Below are 26,674 nucleotides of genomic sequence, written 5' to 3' on the forward strand. Positions count from 1 at the left end.
TTTAAGCTAGTGTCAAAATAATAGGTGAAGCGGTCTGACTTCGGAACGGTCGAATGCACCTAATAGCATTATATATATGTAAAATGAGTGCGTGGTGTTTTTTCATTATAAATGTATGGCAACACTAATTTACTTTTTTATTTTTGCTGTCAATTTTGACAGTTTGACTTGTCTTTAGAAAAGCGAGAACGCGTGAAGTTGGTCGTGATTCTATTCTGATTTTTGTTTGATTTAGTGTTCAAAAAACTTGGAGTGAATCGTTGTTCAATAAACAAGTTGAAATATTAATCCCAGAAAATTTTAAACTACTTTGTATTTTAACTAAATTTAACCCGAACCATGTCTGGTAAGTGTGTATGTTCCACATTATAATATTTGCAATTAAAAACATAATGACATTTCAGAAAACACTCTTTTTAATATTATAAGCTATGATGGAGATGAAATAGAGGAAGTCTATGAAAGGCAAACATTACCCTCTAATGTTGAACTGTCAGAAAATGTGATGTACGAAGTGAAATATTTTGAGGATAATGATGATTCAATATATCTCGAGTATAGCGTTGAGGAAATGATAGATGAGGATATTTATGATTCACAAATGAACAACCAACAATTGTCGGTTAATGAGCAAGAGTTAGAGCAACAGTGGAATGTAGTGCACGACGAAATTACAAATGACGATAACAACAATGATAACTTTGAATATGAAATAATAGAGTATGTTGAAACAGAAGCCCCTGATGAAGATATAAAGCCAATTAAGACTAAAATTAAAGAAATTAAAGAAGAAAGCGAATGTGAATTTTTGCCAAATGATGTATGTATTAAATTACAATAATATTAGTGCTAATAATTAACATAAATATTTTAATTTAAATGATAAACCACAAGAATTATAAATGTCTTGATTGCAAACGTACGTTCAATGATGCCAGCGGAAAAGCTCAACATGTTTGTGAAAAATTTAAGAAAGCCATTGACAATAAAATAAAAAAACTTGTGGAATTTTACTGCCCAAACTGTGGAAAAAAATTTTCATCACTACCCAGTTATCACGAACATACACCAGTCTGCGAAAATAAAGTATTATTTGTATTATATTGATTAATGATTATTGCTAATATTTAATTTTTTATTTATATTCTGTAGTTTGAATGCGTTCATTGCAATAGGATATTTAAGACATTGAAAGGCCTTGTAATTCACACACGTGTACATACGGAAAAGACAAACTCAGCATCTAGTTCTGGAAATCTAGAAACAGAAATTACGTGTAATGTGTGCAATACTACTTTCTGCAGCGAAAAAAATTTAAAGTAAGTTTTATATGAATAAAATACTATACATATGTAGGTACATAGTTTTAAGATAATCACGAATAAAGTTTCAGAGAATTTCAATAAGAATTAACAATTTATGTATTTATATAAATTTTTTATTTACATTATTGTTGTTCCTATTATAAACATTACATTTGTTTTCAAATTGCTATTAGTTGTTTAAGTAGCTTTAAGTATTTGGTAAGATTGTTTAAACTGTTGTGTTGTATAAACTGTTTTGTTGTTACAAAATTTTGAACATTTTTAATATATGTCCAATTTTAAGCATGATTTAAGCCACGGTTTCTTAAATTAATTATACTCAATCTAAACAACGTATGTTAGTTTTATTAGTATTAACTAAATCATATTAAATTTATTATAACATGCATTTCTTTTAATATAGGCTTCATATGAAGGTTCACGAAACTCGTCCGAAAAAAACTATTGAGCAGGCTCTTTCCTCTGTAACAAAAAACGAGTATACAGATATGAACCTCTTTCATTGCGAAATTTGTAATAAAAGGTATCATTAATAGTGTAATTTTAAATTTGTTTTTTATTTTATTTTTTAATTTATTTTTTTATATTATTTTTTTACAGTTTTGATCAAAAACTTCTAGCCGTACATAAAAATATGCATTTGAACGTTAAAAGTTTCACTTGTAATATATGCAATCGTCGATTTGATACGGAGTTGAATTACAACTTGCACCAAAAAATGCATGCTAGTAAAGCTAAGGAGCGACCAATACAAAAAGGCAGTAAACACTTAAAACCTGGGCGTATATTTGCTTGTCAGTACTGTGATCGTGTGTTTCCACGGCCACATGAAAAGGTCATGCATGAGCGTATACATACAGGTGAAAAACCATACGAGTGTGAAGTATGCGGTAAAACTTTCCGAGTTGGCTATTCCCTTACCTTACACTTACGGACTCATACAAACATCCGACCATTTGTGTGCGAAATTTGTAAAAAACGGTAGGCAATCGAATCTATTGTTGTGTATTGGTATTATTACAACATTTAATTTTCTTTTTATTTTTCAGTTATAAATCTCAAGCAACATATTCACATCACATAAATACACACAATACTGAATGTAAATATAAGTGTGATAAGTGTGGCAAAGGCTATCGCACGTCTGTGCAGTTATGCATGCACAAGCATACACATAATAAGCCAGTCAACTGCACTGTCTGCAACCGTCCATTTGCCACATTGTATGCTGTGAAGTTACATATGAAAACACATGAACAAGGAACTAAGTTAAATGAAAATTTAAAACATTCCTGCAAGATATGTGGTGCCGCGTATGCACGCGCATTTGCACTGACCTACCACATGACTGATCAACATAACATAGAACCACGAATTGCTAATCAGATGATAGATAAAGCAAATACTGTCGAAATTAATATCGATGAAGCATTGAGTGATAATTCTAATGAACAATTCATAGAATCAGATGGCGATGAAGAAACTAAAACAGCTACTAGACAATTAACCGCATGTTTAGAGGAATACAATGATAACATTGATGAAGATATGCCAAATGAGGTAAATTTGAAATAGCAATGTAGTGTTGCTAGATATTAATTTTCAATTTATTTGTGAATAGATCAATGGAGAACATTTCAGAACAGAAGAAATAATCACGGATTGGTTAACCAATTGAATTTTCTAATTTTATTGTACATATATAGATTTACTGTTTAGAATATTTAAACTAAAATAAAACCTTGTATCATTTAATTTTAATTTTTAGTTATTATAATTCGTTATAGAGTTCATCATCAACTGTGAATTATTAAAGTATATAGAAATGTTCGAGTAGTTTGCGTATATTTGAATTGTACCGCTTGGATCTAAGCCTTCAAATATTCGGAATAGCTACCCAGAGCTATTCGAACAGCAGATCTGCTTTATATTTCTAATACTCCTAACAGCAAATACTTAAATACCATATGATGCTCGAATAATGTTTGACTGCTATATATGCAAATTGTTTTGAGTTAATTAAAGAGTAAACAGTGGGATATGTAGAACATATGTATGGAATCTAGAAAAACATGTCAGAATGAATGTAAATATGCCTGGTTTGGTTTTTGTATCAGTTTTCGCAGAGCTCACTCAAGTTTTAGGAGTGATATTTTATAATACTTTTGAGGCGGTTAAAAATATGATTAAATCAACACTTTATTATATTTTCCTATACACATACATTCAAGCACGGTTAAGATTAGTTTAGTTAGCTTAATACTGAAGAGTTTATCGAATGTTAGTGTAGAGCAATGAGCACCGTTAGAGTATTACTTGTTATTTTCAATTATAATAAAACAGACTCCTTGAAGCGCAGCACAGTTTTGAAAAGTATTTTGACCGAAATTTTTAAAATATATAAAATATTTTCATCTTACGGCAAGAAATGCTCTCGTTTAATTGAGATCACAAATAAGTCATGTGCTAAATAATTACTTCTCATGTTTAAATTACGTTAATTTTCAATGTGTGTCCTAACTGTAGCTTTGTTATTTATTGCGTAGTTCATCTGTTTTTATGTCCAAATATACATAAATTGAAGACTTACAGAATTGTGTTATTGAAATGGCTTGGTTCTTTCATTTTAATCCAAGTTTCAATTAGCATCCATCATTATTTTTAATTAATTTATTTGCCTCCTTTTTCATTCAACACAACATTCCACTTACCAATACCATATCATTCTTTTTCCGCTTTTACGAGCGTCTTATATCTTCTGCTCTGTATGCCCCTTTGTATTTCAATAAAATAACGTAACAAATAGATGCTCTTTTAAAACTTTATTGCATAAAAAAATATTTTAATTTTATTTATTGATTGATTAATTATAAAAAAATTGATCTTTTATTCATAATAAACTTCGATTTTATATTAAATATAACTGATTAATTTATCAATTGTATTAAGTCGTTATTTTAAATTATCATGCAAAAATAATTTAAATAGTACATTACCTACATAAAACATACAACTTGAGTAATCCATTTATATTAAACATTTTTGAAACAGTTTTTTCATAAAAACTTTGGTTGTTTTCTAATATTATCTAAATCTATATGATCTGTTTTCCCGCTTCCATACATTGGAGAACATGGTCCTTGATATGGAGAATATTGTTGTGGTTGTGATCTCGCTAAGGGAGAAAAATTTTGTTGCTTTTGTTTTAATATAACTGGCGATTTAGTTAAGTCGTGCTGTCCATTTACTACTGGTGATGTTCCAGCATTATATTCATTATTTTCTTCTGGTAAAAGTCTATATTTCTTCAAGTATCTGTAAGAAGCATTCGATAAGTCACAAATACCTTTATCAATATTTTCAATATTCCGTAATGGAGTTTGCTGTAGTTCTGGTGTTGTGGAACCTAAATTTACTTCTTTCATCATTTCGGTAATTTTCTCATTTGTTAAGTACTTCATAGCCAATTCATTCATTACTAAACTTCGATCACTGCTTCGCTTTTCCAGATCATTTAGAGGATTTGCATTCTGTTGGTGCGGAAACCTACTATTTACACCGTTTTGTAACGGCGAATTGGCGTGATACGCTGTAGATTGTGCTACTGGTTTTGTTACGGGAGACTGGTATTGTAAGGCATCCTGCAGCTGCTTTTGCTTCGTATTTTGCACTATAGCGTATTTATCATTCTCAAATTGCACATCAATAATTGCACCATTGGTTACACTTGGCTTCGCTATAATAAAAAAATTATAAAATTATAAAAAAATATTTGCAAAAAAGAAATAAGTTTACAATGTTGTGTGTTGAGTAGTGCGCATTGTGTACCAGTATCTTTGAAAGAGTTTTTAGCAGACAAATAGTTCTCTTCCGACTTACGCTGGCTGTTCAATAATAACAGCTCACAAATTTGTATCAAGCGTTCTTGGTTTCTTTGCATGGCTTCAACTTTGAGCGTAAGTTCTGCAACTGCATCCTTACTTGCAAGGTTTTTAAGTGCTTCTGTTAACGTTTCATTCGTAGTCGTTGTTGTGGAAGAAGCATCAGTTTGTGTGCCGGCACAAATGGTTAGGATATCATTTTTCGGTTTAATGGCCTGGGTTGTATTTTGCATAATTCGCTCAATTGAACGTCTTTGTTGTTCATGTAATTGCTGCAGTGCAAAATTACTATTGATTAAATTTAATTCATGCTGACTTGGGTATGTAATGGCACTCTCTAAGCTACGTCTATAAAAAGTATTGTTGCTAGGTGGTGTTAAGTTCGGTTTTACTGATGTAATTATGTCAATCATGTTATTGTTGGAATTAGCAGATGAAAGTGTTGTTGCACTTATTGCTGGCCGTAATGGGTTAAGATCACATTTATTGAAATTTAGATCTTTATTTGCGCTAACGGCAGGTGGGTCTAGTCCAGGTGAAGTGAAGGTAACTCTTGGTAAAACCGCTTTTTTGAATTCTGAGTAAGATTTAATTGCAGGTTTTATTGGCATTGCATTCGTTGGAGGTTGTTTTAAACTTTCTTGCAATAAAGAAACTTCAGGCACAGTTGGTGCAACAACAGATTCGGTCATATCGCTTGGTTTAGGTGCGGCACGCGGTAACATATCATCGCAACCGACTGACGCAAACATTTCTGCACTTAAATATTTTTATTAAAATTTTAATTTTGTCTTGAAATATCAAAATGCTTAAAATCATGAAATAAAGCAACAAAATAATTACAAGTTTAAACCAGAACTGTCATAATACAAAGCAACTTCTGCCATAGATTATGTTTTTCACTAGGTTGTATTTTTATTTTAAGTGTTGTACACAAATTATATAAAGTATAACAGTTTTTCGAATAATGTATTGCCGTTTTCAATGGATAAATCTGTATTCAATCTAGATTTACTCTCTATCTGTCAAATTTTGTTGTTCAATAGAACATTTTTAGTTTTTAATGCAAAAGTCTCTTGTTGTTTTCTCGAAATACTGTTAGATATGATGAAATTTAGGAAAACATCGAATTGTGCTTATGTGTATTACATGATATTACGATGCAAAAAATTGAACTGAATGTGGTTATTATTATCATATGACTAAACATATTATAAAGAAATTATTACTGAATAAGTATGTGATACATTCAATATATACAGCTGCTAACTGATACTATGTAATAAAAGAAAGGTATAGATACATAGGAAGTTGATTTATTATATTATATTATTGCTGGATTTGTAACTAATTTTGCAAAACTTTTTTTTTATTTTTTATCTGTGGAGTCAATTAGTGTTTTATATAGAATAAATTTTTTTTTTTGTAATTGTCCAACAAATTATTAAATACATTAATATGGATATATAAAGAGTCATAATTTTAGGGTAGTTAATCGAAAAAAATATATATGTATTGCATATGTAAATATTTCTAATAATTATTTAAATCTTTTACAACACTGTTTAATGTTCTATAAATAGTATTAATATAAATGATTTGTATATTTATAATTCTCATGTGTAATTTCTATAAATATTTCTAATAAATACTGCAATGAAACTTGCCATGCTGTGTTGTTTGGAAGGAGAGCAAGTTAGCACTCCCCTAGACAAGGATGGAACACATAAATGGTCGGAACAGGCACAGACAAGTTCCGACCGCCAGTTTTTTTTATAAATATATTTGATGGATAATTAAATATAAATCGATTAAACATTGAAATATATGTATCAGTGCGATGTTTTGTTAATAAAACTTTTATTTAAACATTTTAAATAATTAAAATTATTTTAATATTTTAGTTAAGAAAGGAATCAAGACTAAGCTTTATGGGCAACTTAACTAATTAATTAATTATTATTAATAAACAATGCAATGAGTTTAATAAAATATAACATAAACAAACTAAATAAAATTTAAATATAAATTGACTACTCATTAAAATAACAATGAATACAAATGGCAACCAATATGCTTAATAAAATTTGAGATAACATATACGCCCGAAGACACAGCCACGAACAACGACAACCAACCGAGAAAGGTAAATTGCCCAACCTGTGGACGTATATGACGTTGTAAGCCCAACCAACCACCATTATCCGCTAGCCAATATGCCAGATCATCTTCGATTATTTCAGCCATGCCATCAACTAAATATTGTAAATAATCGTAATGACCCTGCCTTACACAGTCGATGGCAAAACCACCACAAACGGCAAATATCGATATTATTTTGCCCCATGTTACACTTGAACGAAAGAGATCTTTGGCCACTAAATTTAACAGCATAGGCGCTGTATCACTATCTTCCAGTTCACCAAATGGTGCACGGGATAATTGCCGCGAGACATTGGTATAAACGCGTGGATGCATACGTTCCAGCTCTTCACCCATCTGTAAGATAATAAGATATTGTTATTATTTTAATAATATATATTTAATATAATTATGTGTATATTATATATAGAAAACGTACACTATTTAAGGCTGGAAACACTTCATATACAATATCTGAGGAAGGCTCCAATATGGAACGTAAACGTTGTGTTGCCTTTCTATTGAGTACTCCAGCCCGTCTAAGACGCGCTCGTATGTATTGCCCGCAAAGACATTTGCCCTGAAAAGAAACATTATTTAAATTATTTAATAACATATTTGTAGTGAAGCTATAAATAAAATATTCATATCTATTAAAAAATCTATTTTTTTTAGAATAAAAAAATAAATGCAGTTTTATATTAAATGTACTTTTTTAAGAAGAAAGTGTTTGCATTGCTTATTCATTACATTATATAAAAGCTAAGTCGGTTATAACCAGAAATAATTGCGCTTAGCGACTTTTAAAGAAGTACTAATGGGTTTAATGGGTTTTAGAACTGACAACATAAAGAGACTCATTAGGTAATTAATACACTTTTTTATTACTTCATTCATTATTCTTTGCTGTTGAAAAGCTGTTAGTTATATGTCTAACACAAATTTTTACTTCTACTAAATCAATTAAACTTTCGTAGCTTTGTTAAAAAAACACTGGCAACATGAGATGTCCCCCAGCTGATGACAGTCCAATTTATTTATACTTTGTTTTATTATGTGCTGAAGTTTTTGAAATAGTTGAAATAGGGGAAGTTTTTGATGGTCTCCCCTTCCGCATCATTACTGCACATTATGCAGTAATCATTGGATGTGAGACCCATCCTTAAGACATGTCGACCTATTAGAGAGTGTCCAATGACGATATCTATAAGTATTGAGATAATATCTTTGCTTTGTTGTTTTTTTATTTTTTATATATATTAAAGAGTTTTTGCAGGCTACTACTACTACACTTTATTAAAAATCGTTTGATCATAACATAATAAATATTTAAAAAAATTAATTGTTTTAAAGACCGTGTGCGAGTTCGAGTAAATTGAGGTAAAGTAAATTGAAATTTACTTAGAATTTTTTGCACTGCATCTTTTTAAATATTTACTTGTTTATTTATTGCACTTATTTATTATTTCTGGTTAAAAGTTTTTTATCTAATTTACACTACTCGAAATTCTAGTAAATACCAACATTCGCTGCCATATCGACATTATTTACTATTTCCCTCAATTTATGAAAAGACAGATGAAAGTCTGCATACTGATGGAAATTTGACTCAAAATCGTAAAAATACAACGCAAACTGTGCACATTTTGTAGTTGATAATATTGGAAAATACTGAAGAAATTTTGGTCATACATCTTATTGAACGACGTGTTTTGGATTCAAACAAGAATGCATGATATCAATATTGCAATGCACGGAGTTGGCCACACGCTACAGAAAAGCATAAAGAAATATGTGCAAGAACTTTGATTTATAAGTCAAGAGATACCTTAAGAAAATTGTCCATATGGCGCAGAAACTTGAGAATATAGAGAACATATAACGATATAGCTAAAGTAAAAGAATAAGCGGAGAGAAAATAGAAATGGCACCATCTTATTGACAGCCTATGGCCAATATGGAGGCAATTCAGAGTTTTTGACAGAGAACAAGGCTTTATTATTATTACTACTAATATGTCTGCGGTCGAAGAAACACCTGTACATTTTTATGAATGAAAATTTTGAAATAATTCTTTGAAAGTAAAATTTTCCATATTTTTGAAACATTTGTAAAATATCATTTACACATACTGTGAGTTTTAATTTCCTTATAAAATTAAACGTTTCAGTTTAATTAAATATTATTAGGCAATACGCCAAAAACAATACGGAATGAGTGCCAATTTTAATTTACGAGCGGTAAACATAAAACACATTTCCCAAACAAAAATATATATAGAAAAGGTTTAAGTATTGCATGTTTGAGTGGCGACGTGCCGCCACACAATGTAGGTAGTCACCTTTCAATTGGAAAGATGGAATTGTGTTCATTAACTTGAAATTATTCAATTCATAGCATCGACTAAACCAAAAGCAACATGTGGGATGACATAGCTAGTAAAAAAATAATTTCAATGAATTTTGAGTTAATATTAAAATATTAAGTAATAAACTGGGACTCCCCTGTATATATACAATATCGTCTGTCAGCATAACCTAACCTAACCTAACTTATATATTTATATAACTTTAATATATTTAAAGTTGTTAGATCTATTTTAATACTACATTTTTAATTGTTGCTATAATTGTTTGCTATTAATATTTCATTTGCGACTCAATAAACAATTGATTAATAACTAAATTTAAGATTATTAATAGCAAATCTTTCTAAATAAATTATGTTTAAGTTATATCCCTTCCATGCGTTATAGTTCTTAGGGAGATAAGTTTACTTATACACTCTCTAAAATGATTTTTAATAAAAACGTTTTTCATAAAATCTTTTTAGTTTGTGTTTTAATATTTTCATATTATATATATTATTCATAATATTTGTTATTTTTTTTATTTGTTTTAAAAATGAGAAGTAATTGCATTTATAAATAAATCACTTATACTATTATAAGGAGGGTTCCTCAAGCCAAATTAAAAAATTTAATTAAAATTTAATTAAAAAATAATGAACATTTGTAAGTTATTGTCTTTTTTATATAATATAATTTCTAAATTTTTAATTTTGTATAATTTTTTGATAACGTCGGTCTTGTTTTTATAAAGCTATTAACTACTTTTTTAAGATTTATATTAATATGGTTATTAATATTCATTATTCATAACGTTAATAAGATCTTCTTGTTATTGATCTTATTACCGATGTGTGTGTTCCAACTTGTACTGATGGAACACAATTCTTCTCTTATTCCCCAAAGCTGGACGTTTCTGGGAGATTGCTTCTTTTAGACAGTCTAATTGCTGACAGTGCAGTTCCGAGTTAAGAGTTTTGCAGTAGGAGAGCAGCTCATAATAGATGATTCTCTGCTAAACCCAGCGAATACACAGCAAAATCTTCCTGGCCGTCAATTTCTGGCCGACTGTCTTAAGGTATTCTTATTTAATTATTTAAGTAACTGGAAAGAAATATTATTTCCAGAAAACCTATAAATTTCCCAGAATATAACTTCTAAATTTAACTAAATTGGTACTTTTCTTTTTATTAAAATTGTTACTTTTAAAATATTTCCATTTTTTTTCATAAAAATCTAAAATAGTTCCATTGTTTAACTATAAGCAGCAGGTACACTAAAATCTTTGATTATTTTAACCAATAAGTTTATTTTGCTAAGAAAATATATGTACTCTCTATTGCTCTGTGGATTTACGGTTTACACAAGATATTAAAATAAATTTCAAGTTCTTTTTTTTCGTGTATATTTGTAATTGAAGTGATTGATCGATCAACTTAAAATTTAAATGTAAACATTTTTATATATGAAATTAAGCCCAATACGATTATACATGCGAAAATAATTTGGTGAAAGTGAAAACACTGAAGAAAAACTTTAAGATTTGTTAAAATTTTGTATTATATATATTAAGTATAAAGTTATGTTAATATAGAGTGCATTGTTAGTATTAATTTAAATAACATTGATTAATTTAGATAAAAAAATAGAAAATGCATGATCTACATCTTCTACATTTTTTTGTTTGCATATAGCCAGGCTACATAGATAGGTAGGTTGAATAGGATCGCACAGAGTGTTGCTTCTCGATCTTTTGGTCATTAGAGACATCAATTCGAGATGTCGTCTCAGGTATAATAGAATATAGTTAGATACGTTGCCTGTATGTATGGTTAGGTTAAAAGGGTTATATCTTTCGGTCATTAGTGACATCAATTCGAGATGTGGTCTCAGGTATAATAGAATATAGTTAGATACGTTGCCTGTATGTATGGTTAGGTTAAAAGGGTTATAACTTTTACACTCTTATATTGTGTACCTTTTGCTTTCAGTTAAAGGATATGTCTTTATATTGATAACTATTTGTTCCAAATTTGTTAAGATGAAGCAAAAAACATAAAAAGTAAATAGATACATATTAAAATAAAAATTCTTAAAGGTTAAATAATTTTGCATTTTACATATGTTCATAAATTACTTATAAATTTTTACAGTGTACCACAATTTCTTTCTACCTTGAGGAATCAATAAGTCTAACTACTTAAGGTCTCTAATAATTTGACACGCCAGTAATTATACATGTTCGTTTATATATGTATATATACATGTTATAAAATAGAGTAAATAATTTTAATTTCTGTGCGACAGAAATCAAAACCTTGAAATCATTAACATTTTAAACAGCTTTTAAGAGTTTAAGAACATTAAATATTATTCACAAATAATTAAGTGAGATAATAATAATTAATATTTTTTATAATGCTATGTACTGCATAATTTAATAAAAATAATTTTTAGTGAGTAAAAAGCGTTTCCACAAATTTTTACTTATATTTTGCTTTTACGTAGGAATTTTTTTGGTTTTTCACACCTTTTCATCATAAGTTCAAAAATTCCTCTTAAGTGATCCGAATTGCGGCTCTTGAAACTAATTGAAGCGATAATGAGTAACTGGAATGGTTCTAAATGGTGGGTGGGAAATAATGTTAAATGTTAGCTATAATATTTCCTTGTATTTAGATATTTTGTAATCAATTTAGAAACGTTTGATGTTTTTTTCGGTTTTTTTTAAGTAATTCATTGAGTGGTTTATTGCCATCAATGATGGGCCGCAAGCTTTCAAGTAATTAAAAATATAAAAAAATGATCAAAATAATTTTTTTTATTTTTATATTACTAAAATATTTACTTTTTAAATATAAATATATTTAATTATATTTAAAAGATTTTTTTATTATTTACTACCTAAGATGATCTACTTAATTGAATTCATATTAATTAGAAAGTAAATCATTTCACTTCACACGCACATGCAGGTAGTGTGCATTAGCTCATTTATGGATTAAAATAAACAAAAGTCAAAGTGATTGTAACAGCACCAAAACGGGGGAAAAAAATAAATAAAAAAGAATGAAATGAAAAGTAAAGATTGCTTTTTAAATGTACTGAAAACATGAAATAAAAATAAGAAAACATTTATGCAAAAAACTTCTGTATGGGCACTAGGTGGATTTGCAATATTATATATTACCCTCGACACACCGAGTTCAATACCCTTTAAAGTTCCTTCTCTAACCGGAGGATATATTAAGAATTCCCATAGAATTTTTATATTATGGAAAGAGACAATGAAATTCTAAGATATTTGACATATACCTATTGTGCCTCATGTGAAATTTTATATACAATAGTTTTTTTCAAAAGTACACTAACTGAAGATGTAGGGTTGAAGTTAGATATTAGTTGGTATTTTTAGGTTACCTGATTTATGATCTCCATTTTATATTCTTGATAGTTGCCTGCCGTTACTGTGCTTGCTAGTGATGAAGTTGATGGTGCACGGGTTAATGAAGTTTGAGCGTGTAGTTTCCATTCTGAAGATTTACGATTTTGTAAAAACCTATCCTGGTCTAATGATGCCGATTTTGTTTTTGGTCGCAATCTGGCTGGCTGCGGTGAAGGCATACGTTCTCACTTCGTTTGAGAGCTATACTTAAAAAAATTTATATAAAATTATTTATAATAGTTAATACAACATAATAATATCATTATTTTACAAAATTTTTAATATAATTTACAATTGTTGTATGAAACATGTTTTTAAATGATTGTGAAAAAATAAAAATAATAAAATTTACATATCTATCGTGTAGGATATATGTATAGGTGATTATATGAAAAGATAGGAAGTCGTTATAGTATTTGATTAAACAGAAAAATTGTGATTAGTTATATATGACAGTTAGGTAAAAGAAAAGTTCTGAAAAATGAAAAATTATTATTAGAGGCAATAAAGAAATTTTGGGGTAAATTGTATTCATTCCTTTACAAATTTTTGTGTTCTGTTATAGCCTGAATTTCACTAATATTAGAATATTCTTGGGCTTCTGTTTTCAGGTGATTTTCTGTTCTATAAAAGTCAGATGAAAGTAATGGAATTAAGGTCATGGAAATCGCAGAACACGAACGAACGCAGTAGTAGTTATACTCATTCGAATGGATAGTATTTATTACTTAAAGTAACAAATCCGATAACCGATTGACATAGCAACAGTGCAAAGCGGTAACTACAATACACTATAAATCGAATTGCGTTTTTTGTTACCGCTTTGTATTGTTTATTATATTTTTTTTTGTTTATTGTGGGACGTTGGAACAGCGCACTGTTCAGGAAGTGGCCCCACTGAAGTAAAGGATTAGCCGAAGTAGACCACGAAACGACTTGGGTCTTTTTTCGTCCTTCGATTCTCGGATGTCGTTATTGAATTAAAGCTAGAGTAGCTTCTGTTCGCATAATTACATCACTTGTTTATGCAAGCAGCTTATTTAGCTTAATGTTGCCTGTCAAGTCATCACCAACCCAATAGTGTCCCAAGACAGTCACAATATATGCACCGCTGTCTCCTTTTCTTCAAGACATAGTCTGCAAGTGTCTTCCTCAGCAAGAGTTATCTTTTTGAGGTGATACTTGAAGTTTCCATTTCCCGCGTAATCCATAAGGTCAGCTAGCTTAGAATGTTATTATGTTACACAGTTATATATCTATATTACATATACATATATGAATGAGTTCAGCTTCAAATTCAAATATATTAAAATCTTTTATTTTTTAGAATGAAACTTTGATGCCAGTAAGTAATTAGATTTTAGTTTAGTCAATGAATTATGTAATAATAATTTTAATAATATTTAAAATGCAAATTCTAGAGATAACCTTAGAATAATTAAATAACAAGAATTATATCATACTTAGTTAATACTTCGACATTATTCCGCAGCTTTTAGGATTATGATTCCATATAATATTGAAAATAGATTTAACATATTTTTAATTTATAATTTTAAAGTTTTAAGTTTGTTTTAGTTAAAATTTTTAATTGTGGAATTAGTCGGGAATAGAAAGTAGAGGGAAATATTTAACCGACTTACGTTCATACAATTTTGCTCCACAGTATGTTCAGGTGGTTTGATATCTGTTTAATAGACAACAAACCATAAAAACTTTACGTTTCTGGCACGGGCGCGCAATGTTGAGATATTTTTCTGTCTTCTGCTTTTGTTTTTCGCTTCTTACACGTAACCTAAGCTTAGCAGCACTTGAGGCATGGAGTTCAAAACTTATTACTTTCCTAAAAATTTTAGCAAACAAACAAATGTTATTTTAATCAAAATAATTGCCAGCAACAGTAGTTATTACCTTTGTTGACTTAGTTGATCTTGTTAAATTAAAGTATGCATATAAGATCTTTTTTTTACTAATAATTTTTTACTAATATATTTTTCTGCTTTACGAATGTGTGCTTTGACACTCAGTCTTAGATGTCAGCCAAGACTACATTGATAATAAATCGTACGAAGTATTAAATTAAAATCAAAAATCAACAAATTCTAAAATTTCTGACTACAGAATTTGTTTAGTTGCGGAGCAGAACACGTACAGAACAAATCACACAATAAATATTTAGACTAAACGATTTGATCTTTCAACCGATATGCAAACTATACTGAGACTGAGTCTAAAAAGTCTAGTTGAAACAGTAAAACACAAAAAAGAAAATAAAAAAAAATAATACAACAAAAATATTAAAACAAAACAAATATAAATTGAGCGAAAAAGCTTAAAAGTTACCTACTCTTTATTTTGAGAAAAGTGCTTTCGAGTTTTAAGTTTATATTATTTATACATGATCATTGTGCAGTGAATACGTGTGTATGAGCGAGCTAGCTATATTCTACAGTAACTTTAGTCAAAAATTATAAATTATTGTTTTTGCATATACTAACCACAACAAATCTTAACTTCACCATGGAAGTTCAAAACACTTAACTTTGTGTGCTTTTCAACACACTTAACTTTGACGTTTAGGTGTTAAGCTTTAAACGTTTTATTTGATTTAAGCGTTTGACATAATTCTACTTAACTCTACTAACATAAAATTCAATTATTCTTAAAATTCTTAAATAAAATAAAATTATTTTCAACTAAGGTATCAAAAATATGATAATAAACCTTATTAGTAAAAATAATAAAAATAATCCGAAGCTACAGCCAATAACAAGTGTGGTCCATTCCAAAGAGTTCAGACTATTGTTGTTTGGATGAACATGTGTATTGATGCCATTCTGCAATTAAATAGAAATAGTTAAATAAATGTTATTGACTAATTTTATACCTATAAATAAGTTAATTTTTATGAAGTACAGTACTTGCTCGAAAACGTGAAAAAAAAATCCAATATTTTTGCTATTATTAAAACACTTTAATTACATTTTAGGCCGTGTCCGAGTTCGAGTAAACTGAGGTAAAGTAAATTGAAATTTTTTGCACTGCCTTATGTAAATATTTATTTATTAATTTATTGCACTTAATTATTGTTTTTGGTTAAAAGTTTTCAAATTTATTTATTTATTTATTAAACATCTTATAAAATTTTCAAAATGGCAACACCTAATTTACTTAATTTTTACTCAATTTACCCTACTCGAAATTCTGGTAAATACCGATATTCGCTGTCATACCGACATAATTTACTATTTTCCTCAATTTACCATTTATTTACTCGAACTCGCACACGGCCTTAGAATTTCTTTGGCGTAAAGTAAAAGTGTTCGCGCATTTCAAAGTTCACTTAAGCCAGTGTTTACGTCTTTGAGCGAGCACTATATATTATAAAAATATGCTAACTATTATAATCTGGTAATAAGTTAATAAACGCAAGATTATAGTGAGGTAATCTGGTAAGGAGAGGCTGGAAATTGTATAAACAATATATTTTCTTGATTAAACCGAAATTCGAAGCGATTTTGTTATGTTTGACAGTCTGTTTGATTCGTATGTTGAATATTTTATTTGCTTATGGGCGATTTAATCAAATGAAACCATGCGTAGAAACTTTTTGTAGATCTAAGTAAATTATTTTTATTAGAAAGGTTCACAGCCAAGAAATTAAAGAATTATTAGAAGGAACCTTTGGTAACGCTACCTGTGAGAATTTTATTACGATTTTTGGAGAAAGTTTTTTAAAGTAACACCAACACAAGTTAAGGTTATTGATAAACTTAATAATATCTGTTAATTCGACAATCTAAAGATTCTGGATCGGTTTCATAACATTTGCAGGACTCCAGAAGATTCAGAGATTGAAATATTCTACAGATGTCAATGTCTTTTAGTGTACACTTAAGAACTCAATTATACGAGTTCTGTTGTAAATTTTTCAACAAATCTTATATTATTGTTAACACAATAAGATTATAATCCTTCTTTTTGATAATAACATGAAGTAGTTTAAAAAAGTTTAGATTTAGACCTAAAAACCTTGCAGTATATTAATTGTAATTCGAATAAGCTATTTCGTTTACCTTAGGCTATTGGCATAGGCCTACGACAGACCAAACCATTTATATTCTATATTACTAAGTACTGACGCTTCTATTCAATTTCAATGAATGTATATGAAGCTGGGATATATGTGAAATGTATATGACAATTAATATACTTTAAATGAACCAATTTTAGTTTGAAATTTTCTGAAAACATACCCAACCGCCATTTTCATTTATCCAAGGCACTAACTCATCTTCAATTACATCGGATACACTTTGCATTAATTTATTTAAATATTCTGAATGACCTTGCCGTACGCAGTCTACCGAAAGTCCGCCCGCTATAGCAAATAATGAAATAATTTTACTCCAGGTAATATCAGTACGAAAGAGATCTCTTGCCACAGTGCTCAAAACTAAAGTTAAGGTATCAACTGAAAATTCACCAGTTGGTGTTCGACAAATTTGGCGAGCTACGCCGGTATAAACGCGTGGATGCATGCGTTCCAATTCATCGCCAAGCTAATTAGTGAAAAATATAAATACATAATTATTATAAGAGGGAAATATAAATTTAAAATTGATTTCAAATGCTTACCACCATTACAGCTGGAAATACATCTCGTACTATATTCATTGAAGAAGTACCCAATATACTACGTATTCTTTGCAGTCCCAGCTTTTTGTTAAATAATCCAGAACGTCTAAGACGTCTTTTTATATATTGTCCACAAATGCAACGACCCTTTTTATGTAAGACAAGGGAATTATAGTGTTAAAATGCATAGCAATGAGTAATAAATTTTTTTTCTGTTAAAATTGTTTACCTGGTTTATAATGTCCTGAGCGGGTATTTGTGCTGCCTTCCAACCTATGGTATAAGATAATTTTCGCGTTACAACATCACTTACATTGCTCAACCTTCTGCGCGCTGAGTTTTGGTTGACCTCGAGCAGTGATGTGGAATGTATGGTTGCTGGAAAACTAAATTTACGCCGATTTTGTGATTGAAGAAACCTTTCGACTGGCGCTGGAAAACCATTGCTGAAATTGTCATTATTTGGAGGAAATGAACCGGGCATTATTTTATCTTGTGCTAACAATTGGTCAAAACTGAATCTGAAAGTAAGTAATATTAATAGAGTTTATTAAATATTTTTTTAGTCTATGATATATACACAATATTACTGAAGGCAAGTTTCGAGGATGAATATATAATATAAGATGAACAATCATTTTTAATGATCATTAAATGCTTCTTATTATTTTTATATTACAATAATTTTAGGGCTTATTACACATCAATTAAAGTTGTACTTTTATACAGAAGCATGTTGTACCAAGATACTCTGAATTCTTTAAATTATTAAGAAACTATTTATGTTATGTCTATTACTCCTTAATTTTCCTTAGCTTTATTTTATAGCTAAAATCCTGTTAAGATAGGCTGGCATCTATTATTGTTGATTGTAATCTACTATTGCTGACTGTCATCTACAAACATAATTATGTGTGGCGATATTTTATTCATGAACAATTTACATTTTTCATTGGCAGAAAACATTACCAAGATTTAAAGATTTGAATTATGATAATAATGCAGAAAAAAGGAAATGCTTCAGATTTACAATAATGACAGCTATAGTCATTTAGTAGATACGCGAAGCATTTAAATGGAACAACATATTTCGCAACAAGTTTTTGTGTCGCATTTTTAGAATCTGTAATGAATTAACCCATGATTATGTCAGTACTGAAGTTAATAAGTAACGCAAAGGTTTTTGGTACAACGTGGAACAGTGTTCCACTACGACTTTATTGAAATTTTACGATAGGTATATTAAATACGTTAAAATAGGTATAACGCTGTCAAGAAGATGTCTATACTCGTATATATTATTGATCAGTATGACAAGACGAACTGATTAGTGATACTTAGTAGTCTTTTTACTAAGGTTAAGTTACATGGCACATTATAAAACTTTGCATATGGACTTTTTGTGTAGGTTGATTGATTCTGTAGTTTAGATTTCATGATTAGATAATAGGTTGTACCACTTTCTGTTCAAGAAGCGCATAGGCCTCGTTGTGTTACCACACATCCGAATATGAGAATCTAAATTTGAAATGCAACTAATGCGATTGATGAATAAGACTAAATTTAAAAGCTCTATGTTTTTGACGTTTGCTAGTCTCAGTAATTTGTAGACTTCTTTTGTGAAATATATTAATATTTTCAGATCTGGACATTCGCATAGGAAGAGTTAAGTTGCTTCTTTTCCTTCTTAACGTGCATTTATATTTAAAGCGGAAACCTAATTTATTACCGTGGATGCTTTTTTTTCAATCCTAGTTGCGTTTCTAGTTTTAGCTTGTCCATGTGGATATTTTGCAACCACATATGTTTTTGGATATGGTTTTACAGTGTCCAGAATTTTTCAAGTCATTACCTGCCATGATGGCTTAACACCACGGTCTTCAAAAACACACGCGTTAATACAATGTCTCAATCAACACCCCTAGAAATTCAGAAGGATTTTGCCGATTTCAATGAAGTTAAGTATTCAGGACATAACTTTTTCCTTGGTAAGGAGCGAGCCCCATCTAAAACTTCTGCTGATCTTTGGGTCATAGCATCAGGTGATGAATATGCAACTCTACGCTGAATGATGGTAAATGAATACCAATTATTGTTTCCGCATAAGTTTGGGTATTAACAACAGCCATCACGATACTGTCAACCTCAGTTAGTCAGGTATCAAATTTACACCTCCGGGCGAGTGTCATAAGTGGGGACACTCACTTACTACCTTTCTGATAGTGTCACTTTTTACGACAGGCATATTTTATCTCGGAAACATTCTAACCTCTTACCCGCAGGGGGAATATGTTTTTACAACGAAATTAATATGTGATCTTTAATAAAAGATGGTTTAAATCCTTGTCTGAATATTTAATCCGGAATATTATATTCTTTTATTCCGTGGTGTATAAAAATTGTACACTGATAGATCTCATATAAAATAAATGCTGAAATGGATTAGACTTTACAATTAAATTTTATAACTTATTTTTTTTAGAAATAATTGTTTATAATATAGCGATGTACTATTAGTGTAAAGGAATTGAAGGCAGAAGTTAGCTTATTAATATGGCCTATACGGGCCTTGAAAGATATTTCATTCTTCTCGTGTAACCCATATCTGGAAAGCATAATAGCTACATGGTGATCGCCCTCTAGCGTTAGAGGGTCCCCATTATTGAAAATGCATTTGTAATAAAGTAACTACTGGGTAGTAATTCACACATGTTGTGATTCGATGTTTGAGATAAGTCTAAACAAAATCATTTGAAACTGAAACACAACTAATTCATAATATAATACTTTTTTGTAGTAATTAACTTTCATAAGTTTTTAATCAATACTATGAGTAATAATTAATGAATATTATCTACATATGTTTTTATATTTCTGATGATGGTATCGTAAATACTGACTATAGGGGTGTTTTATATTATCATAAGATGATCCAAAAGGCTTATTGAAAAATTGATAGTAATCTGTGTTCCTACAATTAAACAACAAAAATACATTATTTTACAAAATTATGCAATTCCTTCAGACCTTTTATGGGAAGCAATTTATAGTAAATTGATTGGCGCATATATTAACATCCACATCCACATATATACTTACGAATAGATACACAGAGATATGTTCATATAAGCACCTGCAGTTTCTGGTTCTCTTGTTCGAGACTTCAAAGTAAAAGAGCTGTCATTACTTGTCAGCATATGTACCAGACGTCATTCAGAAATGATTTATGCGTCCAGTTAAGGCCATAAAAAAGACAGAAGAATTTGGATGCATTGTAGTTGTAAAAAGTTGAAATTACATTTTACAAGTGCTCATTACATGTGCTACAAGATGCAATTTATTAATGAAGCAGAAATTAATGGCCAATAACTTATGAAATGTTCATGTACTTTTCCAATTAGATAAACGCAAGAGCTAAGCAATTTATGAGTAATAATTTTACTAAAGAACTAAAGTGGAAGGGTTTCAACAATTTAGTATATTCGGATTAACATATAATGGTGTAACAGTGGAAATCGAGGTCTCTATGCATTAAACGGTTAAAAAGAGAGAGATCTAAAATATAAATGAGTGAGTCAATTGAGAAATTTGGTTTAATGGAGTTGAAAATAGCTAGAAGTTTAACTCTTTCCTCTAAGTACACCTGATTTGAACATGGCAATCTATTTCGCTTTTATTTTGAAACTATTTTATTTAAATAATTACATCGCTTTAGCAGATCTGAAGAATTGTTGAAGAGCTTTTAATCTTGAGTCAATTGGCAGTGACGTATTGAGAGGAACAATGTCAATCTTTGGCTTAGTCAGTGGAACTTGTTAAAGGTATGAATAGAAAGATCATCGTATTTTTTTGAAACAGTACGTAAACCAAGAAGTCACACAAAGAAATTAATTATGTGTGTTAACTTCAACGAAATATCTTCCTTCCTAGTTTCTATTTTATTTTGTGTATGTTGATTATCTAAAAATTGTAAAAAAAATTGAATATTTGTGTCACCATAATGTCAGCAACAACAGCAAACAACGGAATACAGATAACTAAGGACAGAGAGCAGTAAGATTTAACCAAATAGCGGACCAAAATGGCCTATAATACAGATTCACTTTATAATAAGTGTAAGTAGCTTTATGATCTATTAGATATGAAACGATAATATTGATCGCATTTCAACTACTTTTATATGTTTATATTGCTTTGTAATAATTTATGTATAGGGATTATAACTCCTGTCAAATGATGCTTTCTTAAGGTATAGCAAATGAAATATGGATCATTAATAATAACTTTCTATAAGGTATAAAGGTTCTCTAAACTTCACGAAGAACTATGCCACTCCATAGAATTAAATTGAGGTTCTTTATAATTTAGAAATTGTAGAGTATATTTATGCAAAAACATAATATTCTTCCTAGTTTTTGCATTGAATGAAGCTCAATATAATTATTTTTATTGTGACCTTAATTAAGAAATAAAAATCAATACTGAAGGTACCAAAATATTTCTGACTTAGCAGTTAAAATAAAATTTGTCAACTGAACCTGTCCCAATATTTTGATCCAATTTTGAAAAATCGTGGTGAAGGAAAGTTGAGTTTACTGCGATTGACACAAAATGACATAAAAACCGTGTTTTAAAACTTTTAACGCTAGTGAGTTTTTTTTAAATTTGAATGAAAGTAAATTTTAACGATTTTAGCATAGAATTGGAAACATTTTTCCAACACACGACTTTTTTTTTAAATGTCAACATGATCACGCTTCAATACATATAGGTTCAAAGCGTAAAAGGTTTATAAAAACGAAAATTTCATAAATTTTCGACAGTGTTATTTCAACCATGAAGCCGAAACATGTAGTGTCTTTTTTATTATTGTTACTCATTGCTTTAATAGTCGAAGAATCGAAATCTGATGTATCACATTTTTTTGCGCCTGAATTAAGTTTTTTCCATGGGCATCCAGGACATACGTTTCCATTTCAAATAGCATTTCAGCCGACAGTGCAACAAGATCAAGGATTATATGCAGCGCCACCACCTGTACAAGCAGGTTATCCAGTGTCCACACATTCACCAGTAGCACCCACAACAACAACAACCACAGAATTTACACTACCAGAAATAGTAGAAAATCGTAACGCTAAAGAACACAATTTTATACCAATTAGAAATCAATATCTACCACCCGAACTTGAACGTCCAAACTATGAGAGTCCAAAACCACCACCTACCAAGTACATAAAATAACATCTAAGAAGTTTAAAAAAAAATAATAAATACAATTTTTTTTTGAAGTCAACAGGGTTATCAATATGCAAGGCCGACAACTACTACTACAACGACTGAGCGTCCAAGTCCAATAATTGTATTAGACCCGCCGGAGTTAATACCACCGCTCAATATGGAGGAGATTATAGTGCAACCACCTATACAAGTAGGACCTGGTTACGATTACAATGCTCCTACACCAGTAAACATCGCTCTACCACCTTCAACTCCAGCTCCTGCTTATCTACCACCACGGGATGTAATTACTTTTGAGACACCTGTGGGTGTAGAAAACAGTCAGATACCTTTACGTGTTCAAGTTAAAGAAATGCGTTGTCTGCAACAACAACAACAGCAACAGCAACGACAACATGACACTGTTGGTTTCTTCCGGACTGTGTTGAAAGTTGAGAGTTTTATTGCTGCCACACCAACAGTAGACAGCGATTCTAATGATAAACGCTGCGAGTTGAAACTATCGCGTAGTTATGTTTTGGTTGATATAGCTGAAGAGGATTTTGAAAAGTGTGGTGTACGCAAATGTGGTAAGGACCTGTGCTTGAGATTGCGTTTTCCAGCTATACGGGGTATGCGCACAAGTGCAGATGCAATCATGACATTACATTGTAAGACACAGGATCGTATAGCTGTTAAAACGCATGCCCTCAAAATAGGTGTTGCTAATGATGCGTAAGTGTTAAAATTAAATATAGTTTGATAGTGTATATTAAATATATGGCAGACTACAGACTTGTAGTCTGATATGAGTGAAGTATATTAAAAGGATTCAATAGTAGATTATTAATCTTTCAATGTATCTATTTATCGTTCGTTCTGAGTAAGCTACTTATATAAACATACATTGTAGGGTTGGAGGTTCTTTTCCAGTATACCTATATAAGGGTTTAAATTGTTTCTCACTACTAATTTATAAATGTGCAACAAGTATGATAAGTTAAAAAAGATAGTAAAATCGAAGCTGTAGGAAAATCTAGACATATATAATATTAGGGTAGAATGAGAGTGTCTATGAAGTACACTAAAATAATTTGATTCGTTTCATAAAAAATATAATAAATAAAAATAATATATTGCATAAATAATTATATAAAATTATTCAAAATAAATAAAAAGTGATAAAACAATTTTATTATTAATAAATCAATCAAAATATAAAAAATTTATTAATAACCTATTAATAGCACAAAAATAGGCGCTAGATATCACTGATCGTTTTTTTGTTGTTTGATCCTACGCAACTCTATAGTGTGAAGTTACAGAATAATGTAAATTACAAAAAAGTACAATAATTTATTTTTAATTATTTCCTCTTCAGTACCAAATAATTGTTTGTTGTTTTTTGCAAATTAACATTTTTAAATCAATTTCATATTTTAATAAAATTTTTAGTCAAGCGCGGAATACAGGTACTTACGCACACGGTGGCAGTCAGAACACTTTCCGGACTCATATTGAGCTGCTGCGCAAGTCTAATAATGGATTTACACAGCATTTACCAGCGAATGGAGCAGTACAACTTGGTGAAGATTTGTTATTGCGTGCGCATGTGCTGACAGGAGATGGTGAGTAGGTTATAGAAGAAACTAGTAATAAAGAGATTAAGGCTATAACAAAATTATTTTAACCATATTTTTATTTGCTTTGCGTTAGGTTGGAATTACACTAAACTGAGTGATGTTAGCTTACAGCGGATTGCTCCTTCTGGTGAATTACTAAATTTAGCCAATCTTATAACTACAAATGGTTGTGTCAATCCTTCTATGCAGAGTATTTGTACACAGCCACCTGTATATGATCCACCCTTGGGACATAAATTAGCTTTTAAAGCAGTCATGTTTCAAGGTATGCGCAGTGGTGACGAAGTGGTTATGACCATGCGTATACATGGTTGTTTGGAACAACATGATTGCTACATAAGTACTCAAGAGTGCAGCGTTAACAATTTAGGTAGACGAAAACGCAATACGGATGACTTGGAGCGTAAGGCAACTATGGATAATGATACTGAAATTTCAGAAATATCAACTATAGCCTTTCGAGTGCTAATGCCAAATATGAATGCAACAACTGTTATAGATGACGAAAAAAAAGAAGACCAGGAGCATATGAAAAATTTCCAAATAATTAACTTGATTGGCAGTTTGGGATTTGTAGCGTCACTGACATGTTTAGGTATATATGCAGCATTAAGATTAAGAAAATAGACTTCATACTTAAAATAGTTATTAAATTGATCAATTAGATTTATTAGAGTTTTAATGGGTTAAGTAATATAAATGCGAAAATAAATTGAACTAAATTTAAACAGATATACTCGTATAATAAATTTAATAAATATTTTTATAATTATTAGTTGATAATAAACTTGATGAAGTGTTATAATAGATATACCTAGCTAAATGTATATAGATGTTTTATTTAGTCATATATGTTATTGCTATATTGCATTTTTACTTGGTTACATTTCCTTTCCTATATCGAGATACAAAAATTCTGTACAATTTGGATAGATAAGATTAAACAGTTAGCAAAAAATATTTAGAAGTTAGAGTCATATTTCCAACTGGGTTAGATAAGAGGTAGTATTCTACTTAAAACAAAAATCTAAGCAGTTGTTATCAGTTGTTAAGTGAATTAACAGTTTAAATGCTTTTATTAAGTACAATATTGCACTGTAATCCTGTTGAGAGAGTTTTCAGTTTTGGTCATCTTCTGGTACATACTCCACGAAGATGAAGATTAAAGTGTTCCATCCAAATCCTCGAATTTGCGTATACTCGAACTGAATGAGTAGCGTAATGCTCGTACGCTTGGAATTACTACTATACAAAGATGTGCAATAATTGTAGACCTAAGACCAAATTCACTTCATTCTATTCATAGTTGTATATTTTCAATACAGATTAGCACTAGCAAAATCTGTGCAAAAAACTAATCGTATATGATAAGTACGCTATATGATATAGAATACTGTAATAGTAGATAAATATTTTATTATAAAATACTAAATAACATATTTTATTTTTTTGCATGATCTTAGTAAATCTATTCAAATAAGACCAAAACAACATTACTTTAATGTATCTTGAGAACTTCTTATATGAAATGCACTTACTCTGTTATTCGTCTACGTACCATGCAAAGATCGTTGTATGCCGAAAGTAGCTCACAAATTTTTTCTATTGTGCACTTGTAATGCAATTTATCTATGCTGTTTCATGTTATAGTTTTTATTTGGTATGAATTTATGTTCATCAACAATTACATGATCCGCAACATGATTTTGGCATTATTGGAATTTTATTTTAATTTATACAATTTTTCGTTTTTTGTGTGGTTAATATTTTTAAATGGAATTTGAGGCGTTGCAATTTTGTAAGACACAACTAATGAAAATGATTTTGATTCGTTAATAGAATATTATTAGTATTAAAATTTAATTGAGTTTTCAGTCATGAAAATTCCCAGAGTTTTAATTGGTCTAAAATATTCAAAAATATCTCAAATGATAAGCACTATATAAAAATAGTATATTATATAGTTGAATGTATTTACTGATTGTATGTACAATCAAATTAATGAGTTTATTATATTTTTAAAAATATATTCA

General features: G+C 29.8%; 4 protein-coding genes and 1 non-coding gene across 6 annotated transcripts in view; 3 read left to right on the plus strand and 2 right to left on the minus strand.

Moving 5' to 3' along the window:
- Nucleotides 1–14: 14 nt before the first annotated feature.
- Nucleotides 15–3,064, plus strand: LOC119680945 (zinc finger protein 260-like). Its single transcript, XM_038093980.1, has 9 exons — nucleotides 15–87; nucleotides 163–346; nucleotides 405–820; nucleotides 895–1,086; nucleotides 1,153–1,319; nucleotides 1,729–1,848; nucleotides 1,926–2,306; nucleotides 2,375–2,885; nucleotides 2,947–3,064. The coding sequence occupies exons 2-9, from the start codon at nucleotides 340–342 to the stop codon at nucleotides 3,001–3,003; spliced, it is 1,851 nt and encodes a 616-aa protein (XP_037949908.1). The 5' UTR covers nucleotides 15–87; nucleotides 163–339; the 3' UTR covers nucleotides 3,004–3,064.
- Nucleotides 3,065–4,279: 1,215 nt separating this feature from the next.
- LOC119680947 lies at nucleotides 4,280–6,054 on the minus strand. 2 transcript variants are annotated; one of them, XM_038093984.1, is made up of 2 exons: nucleotides 5,205–6,054; nucleotides 4,280–5,061 (listed from the first exon to the last, which is right to left on the minus strand). In XM_038093984.1, the coding sequence occupies exons 1-2, from the start codon at nucleotides 5,956–5,958 to the stop codon at nucleotides 4,382–4,384; spliced, it is 1,434 nt and encodes a 477-aa protein (XP_037949912.1). In that variant the 5' UTR covers nucleotides 5,959–6,054; the 3' UTR covers nucleotides 4,280–4,381. The 2 variants fall into 2 exon arrangements, with proteins under 2 accessions (XP_037949912.1, XP_037949910.1); XM_038093982.1 differs by having other exon boundaries at nucleotides 5,121–6,053.
- An 825-nt stretch (nucleotides 6,055–6,879) lies between these two features.
- On the plus strand, nucleotides 6,880–6,978 carry LOC119686654. The gene has a single exon (XR_005253051.1). It is a non-coding gene; the product is annotated as a U6atac minor spliceosomal RNA (small nuclear RNA).
- A 232-nt stretch (nucleotides 6,979–7,210) lies between these two features.
- Nucleotides 7,211–26,674, minus strand: part of LOC119673953 — a 32,224-nt gene continuing 12,760 nt past the window's right edge. Inside the window, exons 3-10 of the mRNA XM_038085071.1 lie at nucleotides 18,008–18,299; nucleotides 17,779–17,925; nucleotides 17,397–17,702; nucleotides 15,855–15,977; nucleotides 14,980–14,983; nucleotides 13,116–13,324; nucleotides 7,788–7,928; nucleotides 7,211–7,705 (exon numbers count right to left, since the gene is read on the minus strand). Of these exons, the coding sequence (XP_037940999.1) occupies nucleotides 7,247–7,705; nucleotides 7,788–7,928; nucleotides 13,116–13,324; nucleotides 14,980–14,983; nucleotides 15,855–15,977; nucleotides 17,397–17,702; nucleotides 17,779–17,925; nucleotides 18,008–18,262 (1,644 nt within the window). The 5' untranslated portion in view covers nucleotides 18,263–18,299 and the 3' untranslated portion in view covers nucleotides 7,211–7,246. The remainder of the gene's footprint in view (nucleotides 7,706–7,787; nucleotides 7,929–13,115; nucleotides 13,325–14,979; nucleotides 14,984–15,854; nucleotides 15,978–17,396; nucleotides 17,703–17,778; nucleotides 17,926–18,007; nucleotides 18,300–26,674) is intronic.
- On the plus strand, nucleotides 22,615–25,268 carry LOC119673954. The gene is made up of 4 exons (XM_038085072.1): nucleotides 22,615–23,009; nucleotides 23,071–23,733; nucleotides 24,454–24,626; nucleotides 24,715–25,268. The coding sequence occupies exons 1-4, from the start codon at nucleotides 22,615–22,617 to the stop codon at nucleotides 25,266–25,268; spliced, it is 1,785 nt and encodes a 594-aa protein (XP_037941000.1).

Source organism: Teleopsis dalmanni, chromosome 2 (assembly GCF_002237135.1).
Source record: "Teleopsis dalmanni isolate 2A chromosome 2, ASM223713v2, whole genome shotgun sequence".
Taxonomy (NCBI): domain Eukaryota; kingdom Metazoa; phylum Arthropoda; class Insecta; order Diptera; family Diopsidae; genus Teleopsis; species Teleopsis dalmanni.